At 40.3% G+C, this 22788-nt stretch overlaps 2 protein-coding genes and 1 long non-coding RNA gene across 5 annotated transcripts in view; 2 read left to right on the forward strand and 1 right to left on the reverse strand.

Annotated features, from left to right (window-relative positions):
• The first annotated feature begins 2192 nt into the window (after window positions 1-2192).
• Window positions 2193-11637, forward strand: crfb1 (cytokine receptor family member b1). Of its 2 annotated transcripts, none has more exons than XM_069688350.1 (8): window positions 2193-2257; window positions 3057-3160; window positions 3830-3950; window positions 6244-6404; window positions 7194-7360; window positions 8509-8662; window positions 8880-9007; window positions 10054-11637. In XM_069688350.1, exons 2-8 carry the CDS (start codon window positions 3118-3120, stop codon window positions 10753-10755), a joined length of 1476 nt encoding a protein of 491 aa, XP_069544451.1. In that variant the 5' UTR covers window positions 2193-2257; window positions 3057-3117; the 3' UTR covers window positions 10756-11637. The 2 variants fall into 2 exon arrangements, with proteins under 2 accessions (XP_069544451.1, XP_069544452.1); XM_069688351.1 differs by having other exon boundaries at window positions 8512-8662.
• The window catches only part of LOC138614779 (uncharacterized), a 39349-nt gene continuing 26017 nt past the window's right edge, over window positions 9457-22788 (reverse strand). The window contains exon 3 of the long non-coding RNA XR_011310336.1: window positions 9457-9471. This is a non-coding gene — a long non-coding RNA (uncharacterized lncRNA). The remainder of the gene's footprint in view (window positions 9472-22788) is intronic.
• On the forward strand, window positions 12405-22734 carry LOC138614771 (interferon alpha/beta receptor 2-like). 2 transcript variants are annotated; one of them, XM_069688345.1, is made up of 8 exons: window positions 12405-12789; window positions 12887-13046; window positions 13581-13710; window positions 14757-14926; window positions 15390-15538; window positions 16035-16212; window positions 16725-16837; window positions 20373-22734. In XM_069688345.1, the coding sequence occupies exons 2-8, from the start codon at window positions 12977-12979 to the stop codon at window positions 21015-21017; spliced, it is 1455 nt and encodes a 484-aa protein (XP_069544446.1). In that variant the 5' UTR covers window positions 12405-12789; window positions 12887-12976; the 3' UTR covers window positions 21018-22734. The 2 variants fall into 2 exon arrangements, with proteins under 2 accessions (XP_069544446.1, XP_069544447.1); XM_069688346.1 differs by having other exon boundaries at window positions 12405-13046; window positions 16035-16194.

A 22788-nucleotide genomic window follows, 5' to 3' on the forward strand; every position in this document is an offset into this window, starting at 1 on the left:
CGCAGATATCTTGGCTTCACTTTCTGGATATGTGGGCTTCATCTTTTAAAAACAGTTTTAAGGTTGAGTTCATCCTGAACTTTTTCACCGTCCGTCAACAAACATGAAGAACGGAGCTGTTGGATCTTCAGTCTGAAGGATGTTTGTGTTCCCTGCTCTGAGACTGGCAGGCGCAAACATTAAAAAAAAACACACACACCAACTGGAAACACATTTTCATGCTGCAAACAAGGCTGCAGCTGATTTCTGCAGAGCTGCGAGTGACATCTGGTTCAGTGAACACGACCAGAACAATGAGTTTGGCTTCTCTGCGGAAGAGAGCGTTTAGTTTTCTGCCTTCCCGTCTGGTCGTCTTGGCGATTACTCACCTCCACAAAAACCTGCTGATGGTTCTCAGACGTCTGGAAACGTTCCTCCATAAAACGGGAAAAAGTGAGATCAGCGGCTTCTTTGGGTTCGACGTCACTTCTCTTGTGTTACCCCCCCCCCTTTTTTTTTTCTCTCTCTCTCTCTCTGTGTTCTCGTCTCCATCTTTGTTTTGTGCACCTTAAGTACAACGGCAGGGAGCGTCCGACGTGTTCGTGTGACTCGCGGATGAATCAAGTGTTTTTGATTTGTATATCATTTGGATCTTATCATGAAGAGACTCTGTGGACCGTTCGTCTGCTCCACCAACTTTGTTCCTTTTTGTTAGTTTGAAGTAATAAAGAAGCTTTTTAAAAATTTTTTTTTTAAAAAGTCGTGTTGAGCTCCGTCTCTCTATTTCACACACACTGAATATAAATAATAATACTAGTCCAGTTTTTGTAGAAAACACTAAATTTAGCACCGGAGATGTTCCCATGAATTAAAAATCTGAAAACAAACAGAAACTCCAGACTGCAGCTTTAATCTGGGTTCAGACGTTTCACACGTGGGCGGTTAATATTCACCTTCTTAACAGTCGGATTTACTGTTTGAGTCCACCAGGGTCATATAAATATATAAATATAAAAACAGGATCAAAGTTAGGGGGATGATTTAAAGTGGAGAGGAAAGTCACCTGATTAAATGTGCTGTTAATGGAACTTATTTAAATTTTTAAGACTTATTTTGAAGTCAAAAAAAGTGTTTGTAGCCTCAATAATTGTATTATTGTTCACTCATAAGTCATAAATAAGTTTGTTTTTGTTGTAATAAGTGGCAGAGCAGGAGTGTTTCAGGGACATTTCTTTGGTTTCACGTGCCTCTGAGTCATTCAACAAACAGTTTTATACATAATGAAGCCGCCTCCATCCTTCTCCTCTCCGTCAGCGCCCCCTGCCGGCCAGAAGAACCTACCAGTGGAAACTACCGAGTGACGTTTGGTAACTATCGTAACCTTTCGCGACGTCACAGGAAGTTTGAGGACTTCAAAATAAGAGGAAAAGGTGACTCGCATGAATATTTTAACTGTTCCATTTAATTGCACTCCTTTTTTGTGTTGTCATATTTTTTCAGGTTTTTCAGCAACATTTATTTGACAAGCAAAAATTAATAGAATTTTATAGCTATTTACTTTTTTATATATATATATATATATTTATTTTATTCATGTTTTTTTATTGTATTATGAACAAAGGAAGAAAGTATCAACAATTTTATCAAAATCTAATTTTAAAATCTGCAATTTACCATATATGTATTGATTTATTGTTTATTTTATATCTTGTTAGTCATCAGTGCTCAATTGTCATTATACCGACCAAGTTTTGGAAACTAGTCAAACCTGTCAAAGATAGGTGACACATCATAAAATGTTTCTATTTCTAAAACATTTACACAATAAACAACTTAATTTGACATCACTGTAATGTGATCTGTGTGTAATGACTGTTGTCTGTGACAACATGACATTGATTTACTTTTCTTTTTCCTTGTTTTTTTCTTGGGGCCAGTTGAAATCAAATTGTCACCCTTTTCAGTGGGGCTCTTGCGTACCACCAGGGGGGGGCGCCATTTAGAGAAGAACTAAATAAAAGCTTCATATTTAAAAGCCAAATCCGCTTAAATTGACTCTTTTTTTTTAAGCGTTTTAAACAAAAAAAATCTGACACTTATAAAGTGCAGCTCTGACTTTTACTTTGAAGGGAGGCAGGAAGTAGCGTCATATGAGCGCTGTTGTGGATAACTAACTGCGGACTGACCGTAGTTTTTAATCAGCGGCAGTGAAACTCTCGCAGCCAGTCGCTACTTCTCTGTTCCTCGCTGAGACACGCAAGCAGGACCGGTCCGGGCGGTGAGTTCATGTCGTCGAAGGGCTGGGTTTGTTCGGGCGTTATCCGTCTGCCAACCGAGTTAAATTCAAATAAGTCCGTAATTTATCGTCAGTTGTGTGTCAAAGTGGTCTGAATGAGCTGTAGGTTGTTGCTAGGATGAAAAACTAGCAGATAAGTGTGTTAATAAACATGTAAACTCTGTAGTTAATGTCGGTTTAACGCTATAAGCTCTTTTACATTTATGTAAAAAAGAAGTGAGCTGTTTGTTGAGTCGATCAACGCCGGTTTTGAAAAATGGGTCTAGTCCAATCAGGATATCGATAATTTTGTACTTTTAGTTTACGAGGTGAAAACTTGGCATAACAAAACAAAAAAACAAAAAAAAAAAATTATATTAAACTTATGTCTTTAACTCCATTAAACATTAGAGAGACTGTAGTAGACTAAAAAAGTGTTTAAAGCTCATTATGTCCACATACATTATAAAACAAGAGGCTCATGTTGTTGTAATATAATCCTTTTTTAAGGTTATTGCCTGGTTAACTGGGAACTTTTAGTTTCTGGTTGACATTTCTTTAATTCAAATTTTATTCATTTTATCTGTTTTTATTTTTAATATTTATAATGGTTTGTATTTATTTACTTTTATTTTAGTTTTTTTTTAAAATTTATAATTATATTTATTTATTGATTTAATTTTATTTGTGTTGATTTGTTCATTTTATTTGTATTTGATTTCTTAGTTTTTTTTATTTATTTATAGTTATACATTAATATTTATTTATTTTCAATATATTTTTAAAATATTGTTGTTTACAGACGGTGATGATGCTGCGTGTGGGGGGGAGGAAGGGGTTGCTGACCTGCTGAGTATAGAAGGATGAACTTTCTGCCACTTTATCTGATCTTACTGCTCGAGTCTGGTAAGTACACCAACTTCAGTTGTAATGAATTCAATCGAAGTACATTTGCTTCAGCACAAATTGTACTTTATTTGAGTTTTTCCCCATTTTCTGCATCTTTATACTTTGAAAACCTCAGAAGGTAAATGTACTTTTTTTTTACTCCACTACGTTCATCTGAAAATGACGTCCCTCCAAATCTGGTGATTTTGTTTTGTTTCACTTTTTCTGAAGTGTCACATGTTCCTTTACGGGGCCGAGAAAATTCTCCCACTTTTTGAGTTAAATGAACTGTTTTATAAAGTCCTCTTGAATTTTGTTTGTCAACTCTTTAGAGAAACAAACACGTGATAATCTGACAGAATATGATGTCTCGCTGTAGATTAAATTAACCAGCAGGACATGAAGCAGTTAAAACAGTGTATTTGACCTCTGAATACTTCGCCTACCGATGGTTGAGCACTTGTAAACCTCTCCTCTCCGCGTGCACACGCACACACACACACACACACACACACACACACACACACACACACACACACACACACACACACACACACACTGCTTATCAGTGCTTATCAGTGCTGACAGCTCACCTGTGGGCCCTCCTCCCCCTTCCCCCGCCCCTGTCAGTTGTGTCCTCCGGACCTTTGTGCCCTCATCCAACGTGTTCACCTGTTGTTTACACAGCGCTCGCTTTACTTCCTGCGCCGGTCAACGTCACCGTGGAGTCGGTGAACTTCCACCACAAACTCCACTGGGACCCGGGGCCCGGCACCCCGCCGGGGACGCGCTATCAGATCTCGAAGAGGTAAAATCCGCCGCCGCCCTGTTTACTACGTCCGCTCTCATTTCCTGCCGCCGATAGATCTCGCGTTGTCCCGACCTGAACGTCTGAAATGTGTTTTCAATAACAAATGGTGTCGTTTTCTGCTCAAAATCAAATCTTTCGAACAAACTGGCGTGAAACATTTTAGTCTGATTTGGACTTGGTTTTTCTTTTGGTCTTCATTGTAATTTTCTGATTTATCAGAGCAGGACAGATTACATAAAAAAAAATGATTCCACTACGATCTGCTTCTTCAGTAGAAGCTGAGACCCTTTAGAGCAGAGCAAAGTCCCCTTTAGGTGAATTTACCACATGATAAAATGATGAAATGCAGAACAAAGTGCTGATTCAGTGAAATAATTCATTTTTGGCCTTACTTTATTTATATTATGATATCTCATTTAATGATTTAATTTGATTTGGACATTAAAGGACATCGTTTTTTGGATTCCAGGATGTTTATGATCGATGTTTTTCATCATATTTCTGACATTTGATTTACCAAATGATCAATAAACTGTGAAAATAAAAATCCTCTCGTCGAAGTGACGTTGCCGCCGAAGAAGGAGGAAGTTAATCTTGCTGAATCTTTCAATCCTCGCAGATTTCCTCATTGCTCAAGTGTCTTGTTGGATTTTTTTGAAAACAGGAAACATGTGATGAGAGTCCACACTTTGTTTTTTTTGTTTTTTTAAAGTCTTGAGTCCACCGGGTCTCATCAGGTCACAAACAGCAGGGGGACAGGCAGATGTTTTATCATAAAATATTGAGGAAATAAAAGAAAAAAACAATGAAGCAGCGGAAAAAAATCATGTTGCAAATTTTTTTTTAATTCTGATTATAAAACGCTCCTTTTGGAAAGTAGCAGTCGATTAGTCACCGTGGAAACGGCAGCTGGCTCGCGTTCGATTTCGTGCATTTCATCGTGCTGATGAAGCCCATGTGATGCGGCTGAGAGCTGCGTGATAAGCGGAAGGCCGGAGGAGAGTTTTATATTTTTTTGTAAACCGAAGTAACGACAGGATTCGGAGCGTGAAGATGTTCCGAGTGGCGAGTTTTGTGCTTTTATTTTGGAGTTAACAGGAAATGAGTTTGGGGAACGTCGTGGTCGGCAGTTTGCACTTCAACTTTTATCCTCGCAGGGAAGCATGATGGGTAAATTTCAAGCAGATAATTTTAAAAGCTTAACATGAAATGGAAATCTTGTAGGAAATGTCAGATATTTGGATTTTGTATTGATTTTCTTTCTTTCATATTCACTGGGGGAAATAGCCGGTATGAATTAATGATCTTTTTGAGCCTGGGGGTTGTTGATATATTTGATCTCCGTCAGTGTTTCGTGAGACATTAACCTTTAATCTGGTCACGTCTTCAGTCTGTCTGACGGTGTGTGACGGTGGCCGAGCCGCCTTCTCCCTCAGAGCGGTTTGTTTTTCCACCGACGAGGCGTCGGGCGTTTCGATGCAGCTGCGACCACAAAGCGGCCGGACGATGCTGCTTTATTTAATTTTTTCAGAGGAACCAGAGATTTGAGCGTGTGTGCACGTTTGTTTCAGTTTCAGATAATCTCGTCTTTTTGCTTCGACAGTCATTGTGAAAGTTCACTTTTCATTTAAATGGACGTATTTTTTTTTTTTTACTTAGACACGCAAAACAAACATGATATTGTGTTCAGCACCTGACAATAGAGACGAAACTAGACCGTCTTGCTGCTTTATGGATGAATCCGCCTCTGAATAGAAGAAATTAATGCACAAGGTCTTGCTGTTTAAGGTCTGCTGCCCCTTTTTTCTTTTCTTTTTTATGAAACTATATTTTCCAGTCCTGTTTGTGTCCACCTGATAAATATGAGTCCAATATTCCTGATGCTTTTAGCTTAACAGCTGGCGCGGAAAAAATGAATCAGAACCGAGTGGCCCGATCTGGAGCCCGCGGGCCAAATTTGGGTCGCACCTTCTTTGATTTTCTTTCCCCCACCGCGGTATTTGGCGATTTCGTGCTTATTCCTTTTATTCTTAAGTGCTGTAAAATCTCTTGTATCATCTTTTCTTAAAAACAAACAAACAGATGAAATCAACCAACTCTCCGTCTTCTTTGTATCGAGCGCTACGATCGGCTCATTAAAAAAAAAAAAATAAAAAATGACAGAAAACAGGATCAGCTGGGGGAGGCTGTTTTTTGTTTTTCTTTTATCTAGGAAGGGCGTCAGAGGAGAAGTTCCTTCGTACCGAGAGCGCCGAACTAAAACCGCTCCGTTTGTTTTGTCCGTGTTCAGGTTTAAAGGGAAGAAATGGAAACACGGTGGCAACTCGACGTCAACGTCCATCAAGCTGAAGCTGCAGACGAAGGAGATGTACGAGCTGAAGGTTCAGGCGTACCTCAACCAAAGCCGGTCCGCCGAGTCCCGCATTCTCTCCTTCACCCCGTTCATCCACAGTACGTGACAGGAGTCTTTAGACTCGGGTTTAAACTCAACATTAGGTTTTATAATTTGGGAAAGTCCAGGGGGAAATCCAAACAACATTAAAAGTGTAGGTTAGTTAAAGAAAAGTATATTATTTATTTATCTGTTGTTTTAAAGTCTTTTTTTGTCAGATAGAAACTTGAAGCGAACTGGTTCGAAATCAAGTGCGTCTAGGATGTCGCTGAGGGTTTTTCCCCCATTTTTTTTTTTTTCCAGTAAAATTGCAGTAATTGGCAAGAATTGCAAGTCGAACATATCATAGAAATAGCTTGAAATATTTTAATTCTGATCTTTTTTTTTCTGAGCTTTACAAAAAAAAACCGTGGCGCCCAAAGTTACAAAAAACATTCCTGATTTATAAAGTGACATATCTTTATAATATAGAATACAGAGAAAAGATTGATATTGATGCTTTTTTAAATCAAATAAATTCAACAGATTCTGTGTGAAAACGAAAACAAACTGAAATCTTTTACATGTTGAATAAACTCCTGTAATTGAACCTAATTCTCATGATAAAACTACATTTCCCATGAGCCCCTGTCACTTCCTGTTGTGTTGTTTTTCCCAGTCAGCTGCCATGTGGTTTATTTTGCTGACTTTGAGTTATTTGTATTTTTGTTGATAAAAGCGAGGTTTTGTTTTGAATAGACTTCTATTGAGGAACTTTTAATGCAGAAAAAGTCTGTTTTATATTGTACAAATTGCTTTTGCGTTGCAAAAGCTCATTAAAAAGAAATGTTTTCTTCCTTGTGACAAAGCCTTCATAGATCCTCCGCGGTTCTCCCTGGTTGGATGTGGGAGCTGCATCCAGGTCAACATGTCGCTGCCTAAAGCTGACAAATACTCAGGCATCGAAGACATCCAGAAATTCTACACCTCCGATTTCAGTGTCTCTTGGAAGAAAGGAAAAGAAGCAAAAGTGGTGGTAAGAAATAATTTTATTTTCTGCGTCAAATCTCTCTCCTTGTGATTTTCCAGCTGGATTATGTACGATGAAGAGTTTATTTTGTTTATCTGAGCCTGTTATATGTTTTTGTTTTTTTTTAAACCAGATACTTTCCTGTTCGGTTCAATTAAACCGAAATGGTCAGAGGCGACTTCCAGCTTTCCTCTCTGATCAGCTGTATGATTATCGCCTCATCTAAGTATTCTGGTTTAACTCCTGAAATCCTTCCTCCAGAGACAAAAAGTTTAGCACATCTAAAATGTCCAGTTTCCTCTTCGCAGTGGAAGTTGTGACAGTCGGTAACTGTGTGAATAACAAAAAATACAACCACGTTAATGTGACCGCTTGTAAGGTGAACATTTGTGATTTCACCGTGGACCTGAAACTGGAGCAGAGAAACATCAAATTTTTGGGGAACAGAAAATCTTCAACTCACTCCACTTGCAGCCGAGTGTTTCTGAGCCCATGCAGTGATTTCCACAACAGAATCATGGCTGTTTTTTGAGCAGCGTCGCCTGAAGACCAAGAGAAACATCAGATTTTGGGGTCAAACTTTGTAAATGGTCAACAGAGACCCTTGAAATGCTTCAGAAAATCTACGGCGATGAAGTGAAGAGCCGGGTGAGGTGTTCTAATGACATCATGTTTCAAGAGGGGCGGAGCTTCACTGTCCAAGACCGAAGAAGAAGGCGCATCAGGTCAGGAGACACCAGGTGGGTTTTCTTTGTGTCACCGTGAATTTGTCCCCCAGAGTCAGATTGTCAACACCGAGTTCTACTGGAAACAGTTCTGTAGCGGAAATCACTGCGTGGGCTCAGGAACGCTCGGCTGTAAGCGGGCGTGTTGAAGAATTTTTTTTTGTTCCCTAAAATTGGATGTTTTTCTGCTCCAGTTTTCAAGTCCGCAGTGAAATCACAAATGTTCACAAAGAAACTCGTGGAACTGATTTTTGATCAAGAGTCTACACTTTGACTACTTTCTCCTGGAGGTTGTTGCTTCCTCCCGCTCTGTGGCACGTCACGGTCCTGCGCTCTGTTCGTACGAAACAGGAAGTCTCGGGAGGATAAAATGATTCCCCCTCGGCGTAAATGTAACTCTAACCAGATTATGTCTTTCTATTTGACCAGCAGCTGATCACAAGTGAAAAGAACTACACGATCAATAACTTGGAGAGAGGCGTGGAGTACTGCGTTCAGGTGCAAATGATGATAAATCTGAACAAGAACACGGCGCCGTCGGCCTGGAACTGCATTTACACCAGCCACATCGAGCCGAGCAGAAGTGAGCTGATGTTTACCTTGTTATTGTTGTTGTTGTTCGTGTTGGTGTTGGTTTTCATGCCTAAGGAAACCTATGCCTGCATGTGTTTGTGTCCTGAAGGAAAGGCAAAGGTGGCGATTTACATGTTGGCCCATTTGTTTGTGTTGAAATCAGTGTTTCTCACGCTCACACTTCCAGACTTGAAGGAGTTGAATAATGTGTGTTTGTACTTCTTCAGTACCGGCTGTCATATTTTCCGTGGCCGCTCTTCTGATTCTGGTTCTTGTCGTCCTGACGATCGGCATGTTCGGCCTCTACTACACCGGATTCCTCTGCAAACTGAAGGCTGTGCCCAAAGTACTAAGAGTAAGAAATCAATCCATTCATCTATATATATATATACATCCATCTATTTACATCACACTGGATATAAAAGTGTTCGTAGCTTCCAGGTCTGAAAAATGGGGCTGATGCAGAAGTGTCTTAAACTGCAATACCACCGAGTGCCACTAGAGGTCGACTCCAAAAAGCCTCCGGCTTCATAGACTCCCATTCAACTTCTCTCATCAAATACAAAGTCAATAAAATGTCTCCAGCAGTTATCTGTGTTGTTAGCTAAAGTCACTCCTTATTAGTTTTCTGGAAGTCCATCTGAAAAGAATCCCTCATTCATTAGAAAATAAGCTTCAAAAAGACCTGTTTTTGGGGGCATGTCTGTTTGATTGACAGGCCTGTGGTGCAGTCATGGTTACAGCTAACTGTGGGTGGGATGTAGTATCATCGGGTGTCCAATCAGATCAGTCAGATCCACCGCTGGCCCCTCCCCCCAGCTCGTCCAAATATGGTCACATTACATCGATCCATCCGTCAACATTCAGTCTGTTGTGATAACACAGCGATAGATTTTTGAAACACGCACTGATGAATGTGTTGAACGTTTGTGGCCTTTAGACGACCGTAGAAACACCGATAACGAAAGGTGACGCAACCTTTAGTCCAGTCGGTAAATTTCCCAGGTCATAATTTTTTTGGGCGACGACATGGCACAAACTTACAAGCATAACGACTGTAGTTGCAGGTTTAAAAAAAAAAAAACACACACAAAAAAACAACATTTCAGGTGTATCACAATGCAGGGGATTCTGAGAGGTAAAAAAAAAAAAAAAAATCACATCATTATTCTTCAGATATTCCTCCGATGTGTTCTGACGACACTTTCCTGTTCATTTCAAGCATAAAGCTAACAAAATACTGTTTCACCGTCTTTGGCGGGGAGTAGTTCCAAAATAAAAGTGAATTTCTTTATCAGCACTCTGCACACTGAAGTTAGGGAAGGAAGTTACTATAGTAACCTCAGCTGTGAGGGAGCAGATACGTTCTCTTCTTCACCTCCCCTTCTTCTGCTCCCGTAGACGGTGCTGAGGCACGGCTACATCCTGACCCCGGAGAGGACTGACCTGGACCCCGTCTCCGTCTGCTCGGGGGGACAAGGGGAGCGCCATAGTCCCACGGCTGCCGACGACCACGACCACGAAGACGGCGACCACGGAGACGACGGGATGGACGTCTACGTGGACAGAGACGCGGGGCTTTCCTCGGGGGAAAGTTCCCGCCAGGACTCCGGGAGGGCGCCGGGAGAGGCGGAGGCACCGAACACCGAGTTTGACCCTCCTTGTGCATCAAAGGAACCTCCGCTCCTTCATATCTTGCCTTGTATTCGTCAAAGTGGGGTCCGGGGACACGTCGCAGGTCAGGAGGAAGAGGAGGAGGTGATGGAAGAGGAGGAGGAGGAGGAGGAGGAGAAGAAGGTGGTGCAGGACATCTCCGGCAATGTCAATCTGTTTTCGGTCACGCTCGCCTCTCTGGCTGCCGGCAACGAAGAGCAGGAGGAAGAGGAAGATTCTCTCATCGACTTTTTAAAAGCGTCCAGTCCGGAGCGTTCGCAAACGAAACGGGCTGAATCGGACGAAGAGGCGCCAACGCTCAACGACTTTACCACGGACGATCTGTCGCAGCACAGAGCGACCGAAGAGGAAGAGGAAGAAGAAGAAGAGGAGGAGGAGGAAGAAGAGGAAGAGGAGGAGGATTTCAACGGGTATTTAAGAAACCGATGATTCACACGTTCCTCTGATGGCAACTTTATCCCTTTTTATAAAAGGAGAAATCAAACTATATTTAAATATAGTCTAGAAAAAGATAAATAATTGTATTTTGTTACAAGTTGTTGTTTTTTAAATGTAAGAAAAAAATATCTGAAGTCTCAAGAAACAACATGTAGAAAGTAAATAAGTGCTTTATTTTTTTTTTAATTATTACTAGCGTTTCTCTGCACATTATATATTTTTTATATTTATGGACCTTCTGACATGTGATGGAGGGAAAATAAACCATAGCAGTGACGCGAGGACTGTGATCGTTTACCAAGCCACCATTCTTTTTCTGACTGGTAATAACATCAGCCAAAGTCCATGCAAAGAAAGTCAAATTTAACGATCGTAATGGCTTGAATGTTCGGCCTCTTTCACAGCCTCTTTCTTAACGATATCGTCGTGACACTTGAAACTGAAGCAGCTTCAGTTCTGTTAAAAAAATATGTTCCAGTGTTCAGTCAGAATATGCATTGTTTGTGATGTGCCGGGACGCCGGACACACCTTCAGAGAAACCGGAGTCATAACTCGGAGGTGGTTTTAAATGTAACGTGTCTCAGAAAAGTGACTTGATATTCATACTAATACTTTATCTTTTTTTTTTCCCCCCCAGTGGGAGTTTGTGCACATGTTGATGAGAGATCTTTGCATATAAACACTGTAATAAATGCTGGTGACTGTAATCTTCCAAAACAAGCTGTGACGTGCGGGTTCGCGTGACTGTCGTCAGATTTACATGTCACGTGATCGTTTATTTTCGTCAGTAATTGAATGATTTTAAAACAAGATTTTTTTTTTCTTCTCTGTTGTATAAACACGCCGATATCTGCGGGAACCCCTCCTCCTCCTCCTCCTCCTCCCCCCTTCTTCTCATCCTCCCCCCCCCCCTTTTTGCAATAAAGGCATGCTCTTTGCGCTTTGCTAGGTCACGTGATTTCCTATCAACCAATTCCTCCGATGGTGCCTTCAGGAACCGTCTGAGGAATCTCTCCACCAGGCAACGTGAAGGGACGGTAAAAAAAAAAAATGAACACGAGTGCTGTCTGTTAAATTGTTATTTTCACGTTTTTAACTCAAATTTGTACATTTCTGATGCACAGAATTTGAAAATATATATTTTTTTTCCAAACTATAATTTTTTTATTTTTTAATCTCATGTTTCATGTGTCAAATCGACATGTTTAAAAAGGATTTTTCTGGCGAGAATAATTCTATCGTTAATTTATGAGTCCTCAAAAAGTAATACGTTTGAGGAGAGGGGGAGGGGGGTCTGTTTGATTGACAGGCCTCTGGTGCAGTCAGGATTCTCCTTATAGGTGGGTGCCCCTATAAAATATAATAATATTATAGCGTCCTTGCTCAAGGAAGCCGCCAGGCGGTAACCGGTTTTCTTGAACTGTTTTTTATTTATTTTTTTCGGAAAGAGTTTTCCAAATATATATTCAGTCTATAACATTTCATTTGATAGAATTTATAAGCGCAAAACCTTTATCTAAAGTATTTCTAAGTGAAATGTTATAATATACACGAAACTACTACAAACTCCTAAATAATTTTTTTTTCTGGAGGTCCGTGAAGGCAGCAGCAGTTTTTGTGTGTGTGTGTGTGTGTGTGTGTGTGTGTGTGTGTGTACGTGTACGTGTACGTGTCCGCCGTTTTGTGTGAGGATCCGTGATTATCCGCCTCTGCTCGGCTTCACGTCTTGAACAGACCGGTAGCTGCTCCGTTACCGGACAGTGTTTTTGTTTTTGTTTTTGTTTACAGCCGCTGAACTCCTCGTCACTCGTCGGCTGTCGGCTAAGCAGGTTTTATCGGTCGGTGCTAATCTGTTATAGCTCGCTGCAGCGACGGATACCGTTTCCGGCGTGTTGCTAAAAGACGCCAATCTCGTTATTTTTATTTCTTTATTTTTTTCTCGTGAAGCCAGGCTGAGTTTATGAAGATAACTGAGCTGGTCGGTGAACTTGAGGACGTCTGTGACTGATAAAACTGGAAAACAGGTTAAAAAAAAAACCGACTAAACTTTAATGTTAAGCGCGAAGTCATTCCCAGGATTATTATTCATCATATGTCAGTGATTCATTTATTACTTTCAAGATGTTTTTGTGACGGTGGTCATAGAGAAAGTGAAAGGACCGCGAGCTGGGTGGGGGGGCGGAGGAGGGATGGGATGGCGGTGCAGCGGGGATGGTGTGTCCCTCAGTGATGACGACGGCTGTCGTATGGACGCTCACGTGGCTTCCTCTGGTCCTGCCAGGTGAGTTAACATGGTTACCTGAAGAAAATAAAAACAGACAACACGCTCACCCGGAAGTTGATCTGGTTTTTCTTTTCTTTTTCTTTTTTTTTTTAAGGGCACAAGTTTAAATATGTTGTGCAATAAAGTGACAGTTTTGCCATAAAACAAAACAAAAAAACTTCATTGTAGGTGAATACAATTAATCCACAATATATTTATCACTGAATCATAGGTGTCCATAAACTTTTTTTTATTTATGTGGTTTTAATCAAGAAGAAAGAATCATATGAGCCAAATCTTTTTTTTAAGTTTTTAAGTCGCTTTACATTATAAAAAAAAAATAGTCACCGCTTCTATTAGATAGTTAAAATTAAAACAACAATATTAATACAACCAAAGGTTCCTTATCTTCTTTTTTTCAAAGCCTGGTGCCTACATTACCCACAATGCCAGAGAGAAGTTTCAGGGAGGCAAAATCCACCCGTCCTCGTGTTGTTGACGCTTCCTGTGTTCACATTTAGCATCCTGTTTGTTTGTTTATTTGTTTTGCAGCTATGAGTGAACTCCCAATGCCTGTGAATGTCAGAGTGACTCCGAGTCACTACAATCACACATTGACATGGGAGGCGGGGCCAGGAACACCTGCAGGAGTTTCCTACAGCGTCACCGTCATAACCGAGAGGTGCGTTTCACCTGTGTGTGGTTAATGTTTGTTTATGTACCGACGACCAATCGGGGAGTTAGTTATAAACATGTTTATTTCTGTTGTAGATGTGGGTTTTTTTCCGACTGTAAACATGTTTATTTCTGTTGTAGACGTGTTTTTTTTTCCGGCTGTAAACATGTTTATTTCTGTTGTAAACGTGTTTTTTTTCCGACTGTAAACGTGTTTATTTCTGTTGTAGACGTGTTTTTTTTTCCGGCTGTAAACATGTTTATTTCTGTTGTAAACGTGTTTTTTTTCCGACTGTAAACGTGTTTATTTCTGTTGTAAACGTGTTTTTTTTCCGGCTGTAAACGTGTTTATTTCTGTTGTAGACGTGGTTTTTTCCCGGCTGTAAACGTGTTTATTTCTGTTGTAGATGTGGGTTTTTTTCCGACTGTAAACGTGTTTATTTCTGTTGTAGACGTGTTTTTTTTCCGGCTGTAAACGTGTTTATTTCTGTTGTAGATGTGGTTTTTTTCCGGCTGTAAACGTGTTTATTTCTGTTGTAGATGTGGGTTTTTTCCGGCTGTAAACGTGTTTATTTCTGTTGTAGACGTGGTTTTTTTCCGGCTGTAAACATGTTTATTTCTGTTGTAGATGTGGTTTTTTTCCGGCTGTAAACATGTTTATTTCTGTTGTAGATGTGGTTTTTTTCCGGCTGTAAACGTGTTTATTTCTGTTGTAGATGTGGGTTTTTTCCGGCTGTAAACGTGTTTATTTCTGTTGTAGATGTGGGTTTTTTCCGGCTGTAAACGTGTTTATGTGGTTTTTTTCCGGCTGTAAACATGTTTATTTCTGTTGTAGATGTGGTTTTTTTCCGGCTGTAAACATGTTTATTTCTGTTGTAGATGTGGGTTTTTTCCGGCTGTAAACGTGTTTATTTCTGTTGTAGACGTGGGGTTTTTTCCGGCTGTAAACATGTTTATTTCTGTTGTAGATGTGGGTTTTTTCTCGGCTGTAAACATGTTTATTCGGCTGATTTGAATGTTTACTGTCTGAACTGTGCGTGTCCGTCCTTTAAGGAGTTCCTCCCAGATCCCGGTGGTCGGCTGCGAGCGCGTCCAGCAGCCGCTGGTCTGCGACCTGACGGCGGCGTTCTCCGACCCGGTGGAGGTCTACATCACCGCGGTTACCGCTGTGCTGGACAAACGGAAGTCAGAGCAAGTCTACGCGCAAAGAATTAAACCCATCAGTAAGTTTTCAGTCGTGCATCTTTGACGATGACGAAAAATGTTCATTTTAGACCGATGGGATGACGGTGAACTGTCGAGTCGTCGTTTTCTGTCACGTGACTAAAGTTTTGTCGCCGTCTCGAAGGCTAAAAAATATATTAAACATTTTTAGTAGAAGCAAGGAATCTGAAATTTAAAACTCATTTTCTTATTAAATACTTCAATTTTGAATTTTTTATAGTATAATACAAGTGATCAACAAAAAGACATTCGAACCAAAACGGGGAGGAGGGGGGTCAAACGAACCGAGACATTAGTTACAATAAAAATAAAAAAAATAAAGTAGGTGAGTGTTAATTTTAGACCCATGGGATGGCGGTGAAATGTCGAGTCGTTGTTTTTTGTCACACAAAAAAAGTGATACAACAATTTTTTTTTAGTTAGAAGCAAAGAATCTGAAATTTAAAACTATTTTTCTCCCAGCTCACTTCGGCCTGCCGCTGCTGAGCGTCACGGCCTGCGGCGCCAATCTGTGCATCGACCTTCAGCCTCCGACCGAGCGACACCGGGGGAGCTACGACATCCTGAGCTACCAGCTGAGGATCGACAGCGACAACGGAGACAAAGCACAGGTACACGCACACACACACACACACACACACACACACACACACACACACACACACACACACACACACACACACACACACACACACACACACACACACACACACAAATAGGGAGCCAGTCTTTGATCCGATATCTCCAACATAACCTGCTCCGGACCAGGTTAGGTTTGCGGCATCAGTTACCATGGTGATCTAGCCAGCGTCATACGCCCAACCTCAACATACCTCACTAACCCGCTGAACAAAAAACCAAAACCAAAGAAGGCTTGTTGGTGCAGGAGTCACGTCTGAGTAACGCATCCACGAGTTAGAAAGGTGTGACCAGACATCAAGCAGTCACCCCGCCAAAATAAAAGTACCTTTTACGATCCCCTTTTAGAATCGGGTGCTTTGAAACGAACCTGTGAACTGTGTTGATTTTTTTTATTTATTTTTTAAATGTCAGAAAGTCTTAATGAAATCATGAACTGTTAATCTTGAACGTCCGTCCTGTATCCAGTTCCTGAGGGACACGAGGTCTCTGAGGACGGTGGTTCTGGACCGCCTGGGGGTCGGCCGACGGTACTGCGTCTCAATCCGCTTCTCCGACAGCCTCGAGGACAAGGAGTCCAACTTCAGCCGACCCGCGTGCACTCCCGCTGCCTCCGTCTTCTCCGAAGGTGTGTCCGTGTTTTCACGTGAGTGTTTTTTAAAAATTTGATTTCCTCCCTTCTTGTATCTTCGGACGCCTCCGCATTTTAAAGTTCAGAAACTGTTCCTGTTGAACGCAGCAGGAAGAGGAAGCAACGAGCTTCATGAGGAAGTGACGCTCCGATAACCATCTTAACAATGCTAACAAACAAATCATTTTCGCTGAAAACCACACGCAGGTTAACAAACGGCTGACCTTCAGCTAATAACGCTAACGGCCACGTTCGCTTACAACGCTGACAAACAGCTAATTTAGCTATAAAAAAAAAAAGCAATTAAACTCAAGTTAAACAGCTAACAAGTTAACAAACAACTAATTTTACCAAAAAAAAACGACTAAACCCAAATCAACAAATGGATAACAACGCTAACAGCTGATTTCACTCGAAAACAACGTTTACAGCCGAAGTTCGGACTTTATTTACTGACACGTCAGTCGTGATGATGATGATGATGATGATGAAGATGTACGTGTGAGGTAATTGTTTCCTCCCTGCAGACTTGGTGATCTCCATCGTGTTCATCCCGATGGTGATTATCGGGCTGGTGATCGTGGCTCTGTTCCGTTCTGGCTTCATCTGTCTGAAGAGGACGTCGCTGCCGTCGGTTCTGGTGAGTCACGAGTTCACGTCAGTGAATGCAGCTGCTGTAATTTCACTTCAGGTCTTCGTGAAACGTGTGAAAGTCTCACTGTGGAGATAAAAAAAAAACAAAAAAAAAACGATGAGGTGGACGTAGACAGAATATCTACTCTTATGATGTTATTCAACAACGATCTCTGCAGCATCAGAAATCATAAAATCCCTGTTTTTTTTTGGGGGGGGGGGGGTTTCTTCATTATTTCTACTTCTTAAGAAATGCAAGTGCATCAAATTCCCCAAAAAATGCAAGTGACAAAGTATTGCATGAGTTTGGAGTTTTTGCGGTTTTAGAATCTGTCTACTAGAATAATAATGTGATTATATGTGTTCATCTCTGCCCCCATGATGTTTGCTATGCCAGTATAGAACTGGTGATGTTGTCCATACCAGAGGTGACACACCGATGACCTCGAACAGACTGTGTGGTATCCAAGCCTTACCTTGCTTTTACTGCTTTTAGTTACTCCATTCTTCACCTGGGGAAAAATATTATGAAGCCTGATTTATGTTGCTAGTTTGTGTTCTTTAAAAAAAAATTTTGATGGCTAATTGTGTCCTCTGATAGCAAACCTTACAGATTTTTTTTGGTAATCTGTAATCTGAAACAGTCTGAAACAAAAAAATAAATGAGGAAAAACTAAAAAGTTTTTTTTTTTTTTTTTTTAAATCTAAAGAGAGATTGATCATGACTGAAAGTACAACAAATGTTCTGTTGTCATTTGTGGTTTTGGCAGCGAGCAGCATGGCATAAACATTTTCTGAGTAAATTAACAGGAAAGAACAGCAGGCGGAAACACGCACGCACGCACACACACTCACACCCAACACATAGGTGGAAGTGAACTCTGCCATGGTGCTCTGGTTGAGCTGTGGTGAAACAAGAGAAAAGAAAAACGCCAGCTGCAGGAGAGTTCTTCTTCCTTTTCGTTGTCTTTTTCTTCTTCGTCGTCTTGTTCTTTTTCGTTGGTGTTGTGTAGATGAGGTTGAGGTGGAGTCGAGGTTAGAGGATCAGAAAGATGTGAAGAGCTCAGAGAAAATGGCTTTTCAAAGTTCCTTAACAGTGTGTGTGTGTATGTATATATATGTATATGTATATATGTGTATATATCTATATTAAAAAAAAAGTCCTGTAAACCAACAGCAGCAGCTAACGAGCCCGAAGATGGAGGAAAACAAAATCAGAGCTAAAAGCATCAGGAATATTGATATATATATATACTTCACTGGAAAAAACACTGTCGGCACAATGCGGCTAATTAACGCAAAACTCCCATAAAATGTTTTGAATTAAATGCTCATTATCAAAGGAATATTAAATTAGTTTTATCCACACGTCTAGTTGTCAGAGACGTCTCTTTGTTTGTGTGCATCCAGCAGGTCTATGTGTTGAATGAACATGAATTAAACAGCATCTAAAGCTCTTATTTTGACAGCTGATGGAGTCGTTGTTTCTATATTACAGCCACAGACTTTCTGTTCTGGAAAGAGACGTGGCTTTTAGGAGCTTTTAGGAGAGCTTTTATCGCCGCGGTTCTTTAAGTCCAATAAATACATATAGAAAGATTATAACGAAAATATTTTACACAGGAATCGATTACAGATTTATTTCTTTATCAGGTAGTGCTTTAAAAAAACAAAAATCACACTTTTCATTCTGGGTTTGTGATTTTGTTTTGCTCATTCACGCAATTTTTACGTAACTCTTTTTTTTTCTTTATCAAAATGTATGAAGATTTAAATACTCAGATATAAAATAGAAAAGTCATCTCATTTGTTACAAGTCATTTTCACACAGTGCTTCTTGGAAGAATCGGATTAATAATAAATCCGCTGCGATGAGGGGACTTACTGTGACATTAAAAGCTCTTGTCACTGATAGTTTGTGAAACGTTCCATTAATACCAGTATTTTCCTTGTTTCGCGATGGCGTGCCAGGATAGAAGAACCGTTGGGGACGTGGGTGCCGTTACGGTTAACCTTTTATTATTGGCTGCATCTGAGGGGGGATTCGAACACGCTTTGTATGAAGCAGCGTGCAGTTTCAGGTTCCATTATTAAGGGCCACAAATCAACCGGAGTGACAGCGAGATATATAGACGGAGGGGGTTTCCCCTCATACGAGGCAGGTTTGTGGCCGATGAATTCAAATTCGTAGAAAACACTTGTCGCATTTTGTCGAAGCTTAACTTCCTCTGAAGTGATTCGGCAGCTTCTTTTTCACCCCCGGGGGGGGAGGGGTGGGAGGGGTTGAGGTCGTTTTCCATATGAGGTAAATGAGACAAATAAACCTATTATACATTGAAGTTTTAGTTTTAAACTTCTTCCTTACATATGAAATGCTCTTTTCATATCTGATGGTTGTAGATTTGATTATTTGTACAAAACTTGTGATTTGTCTGAATGTTTGCCTCTTCACAGATTTTATTTTTATAAGACGCAGCAGTCCTTTTAGTTTGAAGTTTCACACAGGAAACGTAGTGACTGTAGGACTGTTTACTCTGGTAGCTCCGGAACCCCCCCACCCCCAACCACTGTGATTGAAACATTAAGAACAGCCATTAAACATTAAAAAACAGTCATTCAAACATTAAAAACTGATTCAAACATTAAAAACAGTCATTCAAACATTACAGTCATTTAAACATTAAAAACTGATTCAAACATTAAAAACAGTCATTCAAACATTACAGTCATTTAAACATTAAAAACTGATTCATACATTAAAAATAGTCATTCAAACATTTAAAACTGATTCAAACATTAAAAACAGTCATTCAAACATTACAAACAGTCATTTAAACATTTAAAACTGATTCAAACATTAAAAATAGTCATTCAAACATTAAAGACTGAAACGTTAAAAACACTGATTAAAACATTAAGAACAGCCATTAAACATTAAAAACAGTCATTTAAACATTAAAAACTGATTCAAACATTACAAACAGTCATTCAAACATTAAAAACTGATGCAAATATTACAAACAGTCATTCAAACATTAAAAACATTACAAACAGTCATTCAAACATTAAAAACATTACAAACAGTCATTCAAACATTAAAAACTGATGCAAACATTACAAACAGTCATTCGAACATTAAAAACTGATGCAAACATTAAAAATAGTCATTCAAACATTTAAAACTGATTCAAACATTAAAAACAGTCATTCAAACATTAAAAATAGTCATTCAAACATTAAAGACTGAAACATTAAAAACACTGATTAAAACATTAAGAACAGCCATTAAACATTAAAAACAGTCGTTCAAACATTAAAAACAGTCATTCAAACATTAAAAACTGTGATTCAAACTTTAAAAACAGTCATTAAAACAGCAGATTATTATTTAATTCTTTTATTTATGTTTTCAATAATGACACGCAGAACATCAGAACAAAGTTTCCTCACAAAACACAAGCTGGAATTTTTTTTGTTTTGTTGTAAGACGTCATAATGAATAAAGTGTTTTCTTCATCAGATGTGTCTGTTCTCTGTCTCAGGAGACCGTCCATCACATCGAGGAGGTGCTGGTCATGACGCCCCGCCGCTCCTCCTCGTCCTCCTCCCTCCTCAATGTTTTGCAGATGGCGCCCTCTGCTGGTGAGAAGCAGAGCGGGCAGTCGTCGTCAGACGAGAGCGACGGAGAGAGCGAGCCGACGGAGGGAACCGGCGAGAGCACAGGGGGAGATTACAAACTGAGGATAGGCGCCAACCTCCTCTCTTCCTCCTCCTCCTCCTCTTCATCATCGCTGTCCGCCACTCCTCAACACCCGGCCGGCGTCCCCTCGGAGCGGCCGTCAGACTTCAACCTGCAGGTCAGAGGTCAGAGTTCAGACGGTGTGACCGGAGGAAGAAGAGACGAGGAGGAGGAGAAAGAGGACGAGGAGGAGGAGGCGGTAGTGGGAGGAGGAGGAAGGGACAGCCACAGTGTGAACCTCCTCACGTTAACCTTCAGCAGGCTTGAAGAGGAGGAGGAGGAGGAAGAGGAGGCGAAATCCCATCCTGACATAGAGTCTCTCTTTCCTCCTGTCCCGCCCTCACAAACATGTGGCGCCGAGGGAGTCGCCATGGAAACCGTCTCCCTGTTTGAGGAGGAGGAGGAGGAGGAGGATGTAGACGAGCTCTGTGGATATATGAGGCGTTAGTGCCGGGCAGGACGTTGGCTGGTTTTGAAGGCTGCTTCACAGGAAGTGATGTCATCATCAGACAGACATTCCACATTCCCGATGATGACTGATCAAGAATCTCTTTTCTTAAATATTGCGAAGCGCCAAAAACTCATCAGAAATAATCCTGGTACTTGATTTTACGTGTCGGACAGCTAGAAGGTTCTTTTTTTTTTTTTTTTTGCATAGGACGAAAACCATTGTGGAGGCGCACCAATCAAAAAAAGAAATGAGTACATCTCCCTCCGAAATGACTCTGAGCCGCTGATGGAAAAACTGGTCCACCGACCGGACCGAACCTCAGGACGAGACACGGCTTTCCCACTTTTATTTTGTTTTAAATTTTTTTAAGGCAAACAAATCTGCCTTCAAACAGGATTAAACTGCTGCTAATCAAGTTTCCGGAATCTAAACTCTGAAATATGAAATAATACTCGGACGTAGTACGGATGAAATGAAAAGGCGGACTTCTCTCGACCTCTTTATTTCTTTTGAGCATCGCTGTCATGACAACGCCAACGGCAAAGCTGACGCTCTCATCGTTTCGTACTTCAAAATAAAAGCGCAGCAGCAGAAGTTCTGTAGACTTTAAAATTTAACGGTTCGTCTTTTCGTCCACACTCCAGGGGGGAAAAAAATGGGCCCTAAAAGTGTGCCGGGACCCACCAGTTGAGAACCACCTCCTGATCCCCCTTTGAATCTTTTTTTTTTAAGCCGTTTGTTTGGTGAAGAACGATCTTTGAACTCTAAAAGTTTATTTAACAAAAGAAATGTCAGCTGTTTTATTGGAACAAAATCAAAAACTTGATATTGAATAATAATGATGAACTCTTGATAATGAAATATTTATATGAAACTCTTCAGGCGAGGAGAAGGGAAAGTTTATAAAGTGTGTTTGCACCTCTTTGATGAGCAGCTAGAGGGCGACTCCATGGAGGAGGTTTTGTTTGCAGAGACCAAACAAACACATTTGATCAAACATGACATCCTGACGTCATTGTTTTTATAATAATCTGAACAAAGAGCAGCATTTTCAAAGTGTCTTCAGATGTTTGTTTGTTTTTTTTTTTTACCTGAAACTGTAGAAACAGAAAAACTCAAGAGAACTGCAACGGAAAAATAAGATTTTTAAGGGAATTAACTGTCAGCTCTGAACGCAGAACCGTTAATCAACTAGCAGAAAATGGATTTTATTCTGAATCCTTCGTTCGTTTTGTCTCTCGGGAACCGTCAACAGAAACGACGGCACGTAAGTGACGAACCTTTTTCAACTGTTTAAGAACATTTATTTTTTTATAATCGATAAGAAATAATTTAGTCTTTAAAACCATGATGTTTTCATGTTGTTACATCACTTACCTTCCGATAAAGTTGAATGTTTACTGCAGTGAAAGTTTAATATTGCACAGCCTGCTGTCATTTGTGCCATTGTGTTTTTTTTATTTTTTTTTTTATTAAATTCTGCCAGATTTCATGTTTAGAACAATATAATCCAACATATTTTGATCCACTTTAATGTATTTATACCGACCAAATCAACATGTATCAACTCAGTGTTACTCAGCCATAAAACAATATGTTACAACTCATACATGTTCCATGTTACACCTACTGTCCTGTTTTTTTTTTAAATTTTTATTTGACTCTTCAATGTCAAACTTACTTTACACAAATAAAACCTCACAAACATGTGAAACCAGTGTGTGTGTGTGTGAGAGCTGCATCATCTGAGGTTCAGGGAGGGACTTCA

The sequence above is a fragment of the Brachyistius frenatus genome, unplaced genomic scaffold (genome assembly GCF_029030835.1).
Source record: "Brachyistius frenatus isolate BFR_SWC_R1_liver_20210118 unplaced genomic scaffold, ASM2903083v1 Contig_568, whole genome shotgun sequence".
In the NCBI taxonomy this organism is placed as follows: Eukaryota; Metazoa; Chordata; class Actinopteri; family Embiotocidae; genus Brachyistius; species Brachyistius frenatus.

Bases quoted from the DNA above. Each gene is read 5' to 3' on its own strand.
- crfb1 (XM_069688350.1), top strand. From the start codon at position 3,118: ATGAACTTTCTGCCACTTTATCTGATCTTACTGCTCGAGTCTG. The intron at 3,951-6,243 runs GTAAAATCCGCC...GTCCGTGTTCAG, and splicing joins CGCTATCAGATCTCGAAGAG to GTTTAAAGGGAAGAAATGGA. The intron at 7,361-8,508 runs GTAAGAAATAAT...CTATTTGACCAG, and splicing joins GAAAAGAAGCAAAAGTGGTG to CAGCTGATCACAAGTGAAAA.
- LOC138614771 (XM_069688345.1), top strand. From the start codon at position 12,977: ATGGTGTGTCCCTCAGTGATGACGACGGCTGTCGTATGGACGCTCACG. The intron at 13,047-13,580 runs GTGAGTTAACAT...TTTGTTTTGCAG, and splicing joins GCTTCCTCTGGTCCTGCCAG to CTATGAGTGAACTCCCAATG. The intron at 16,838-20,372 runs GTGAGTCACGAG...TCTCTGTCTCAG, and splicing joins CGTCGCTGCCGTCGGTTCTG to GAGACCGTCCATCACATCGA.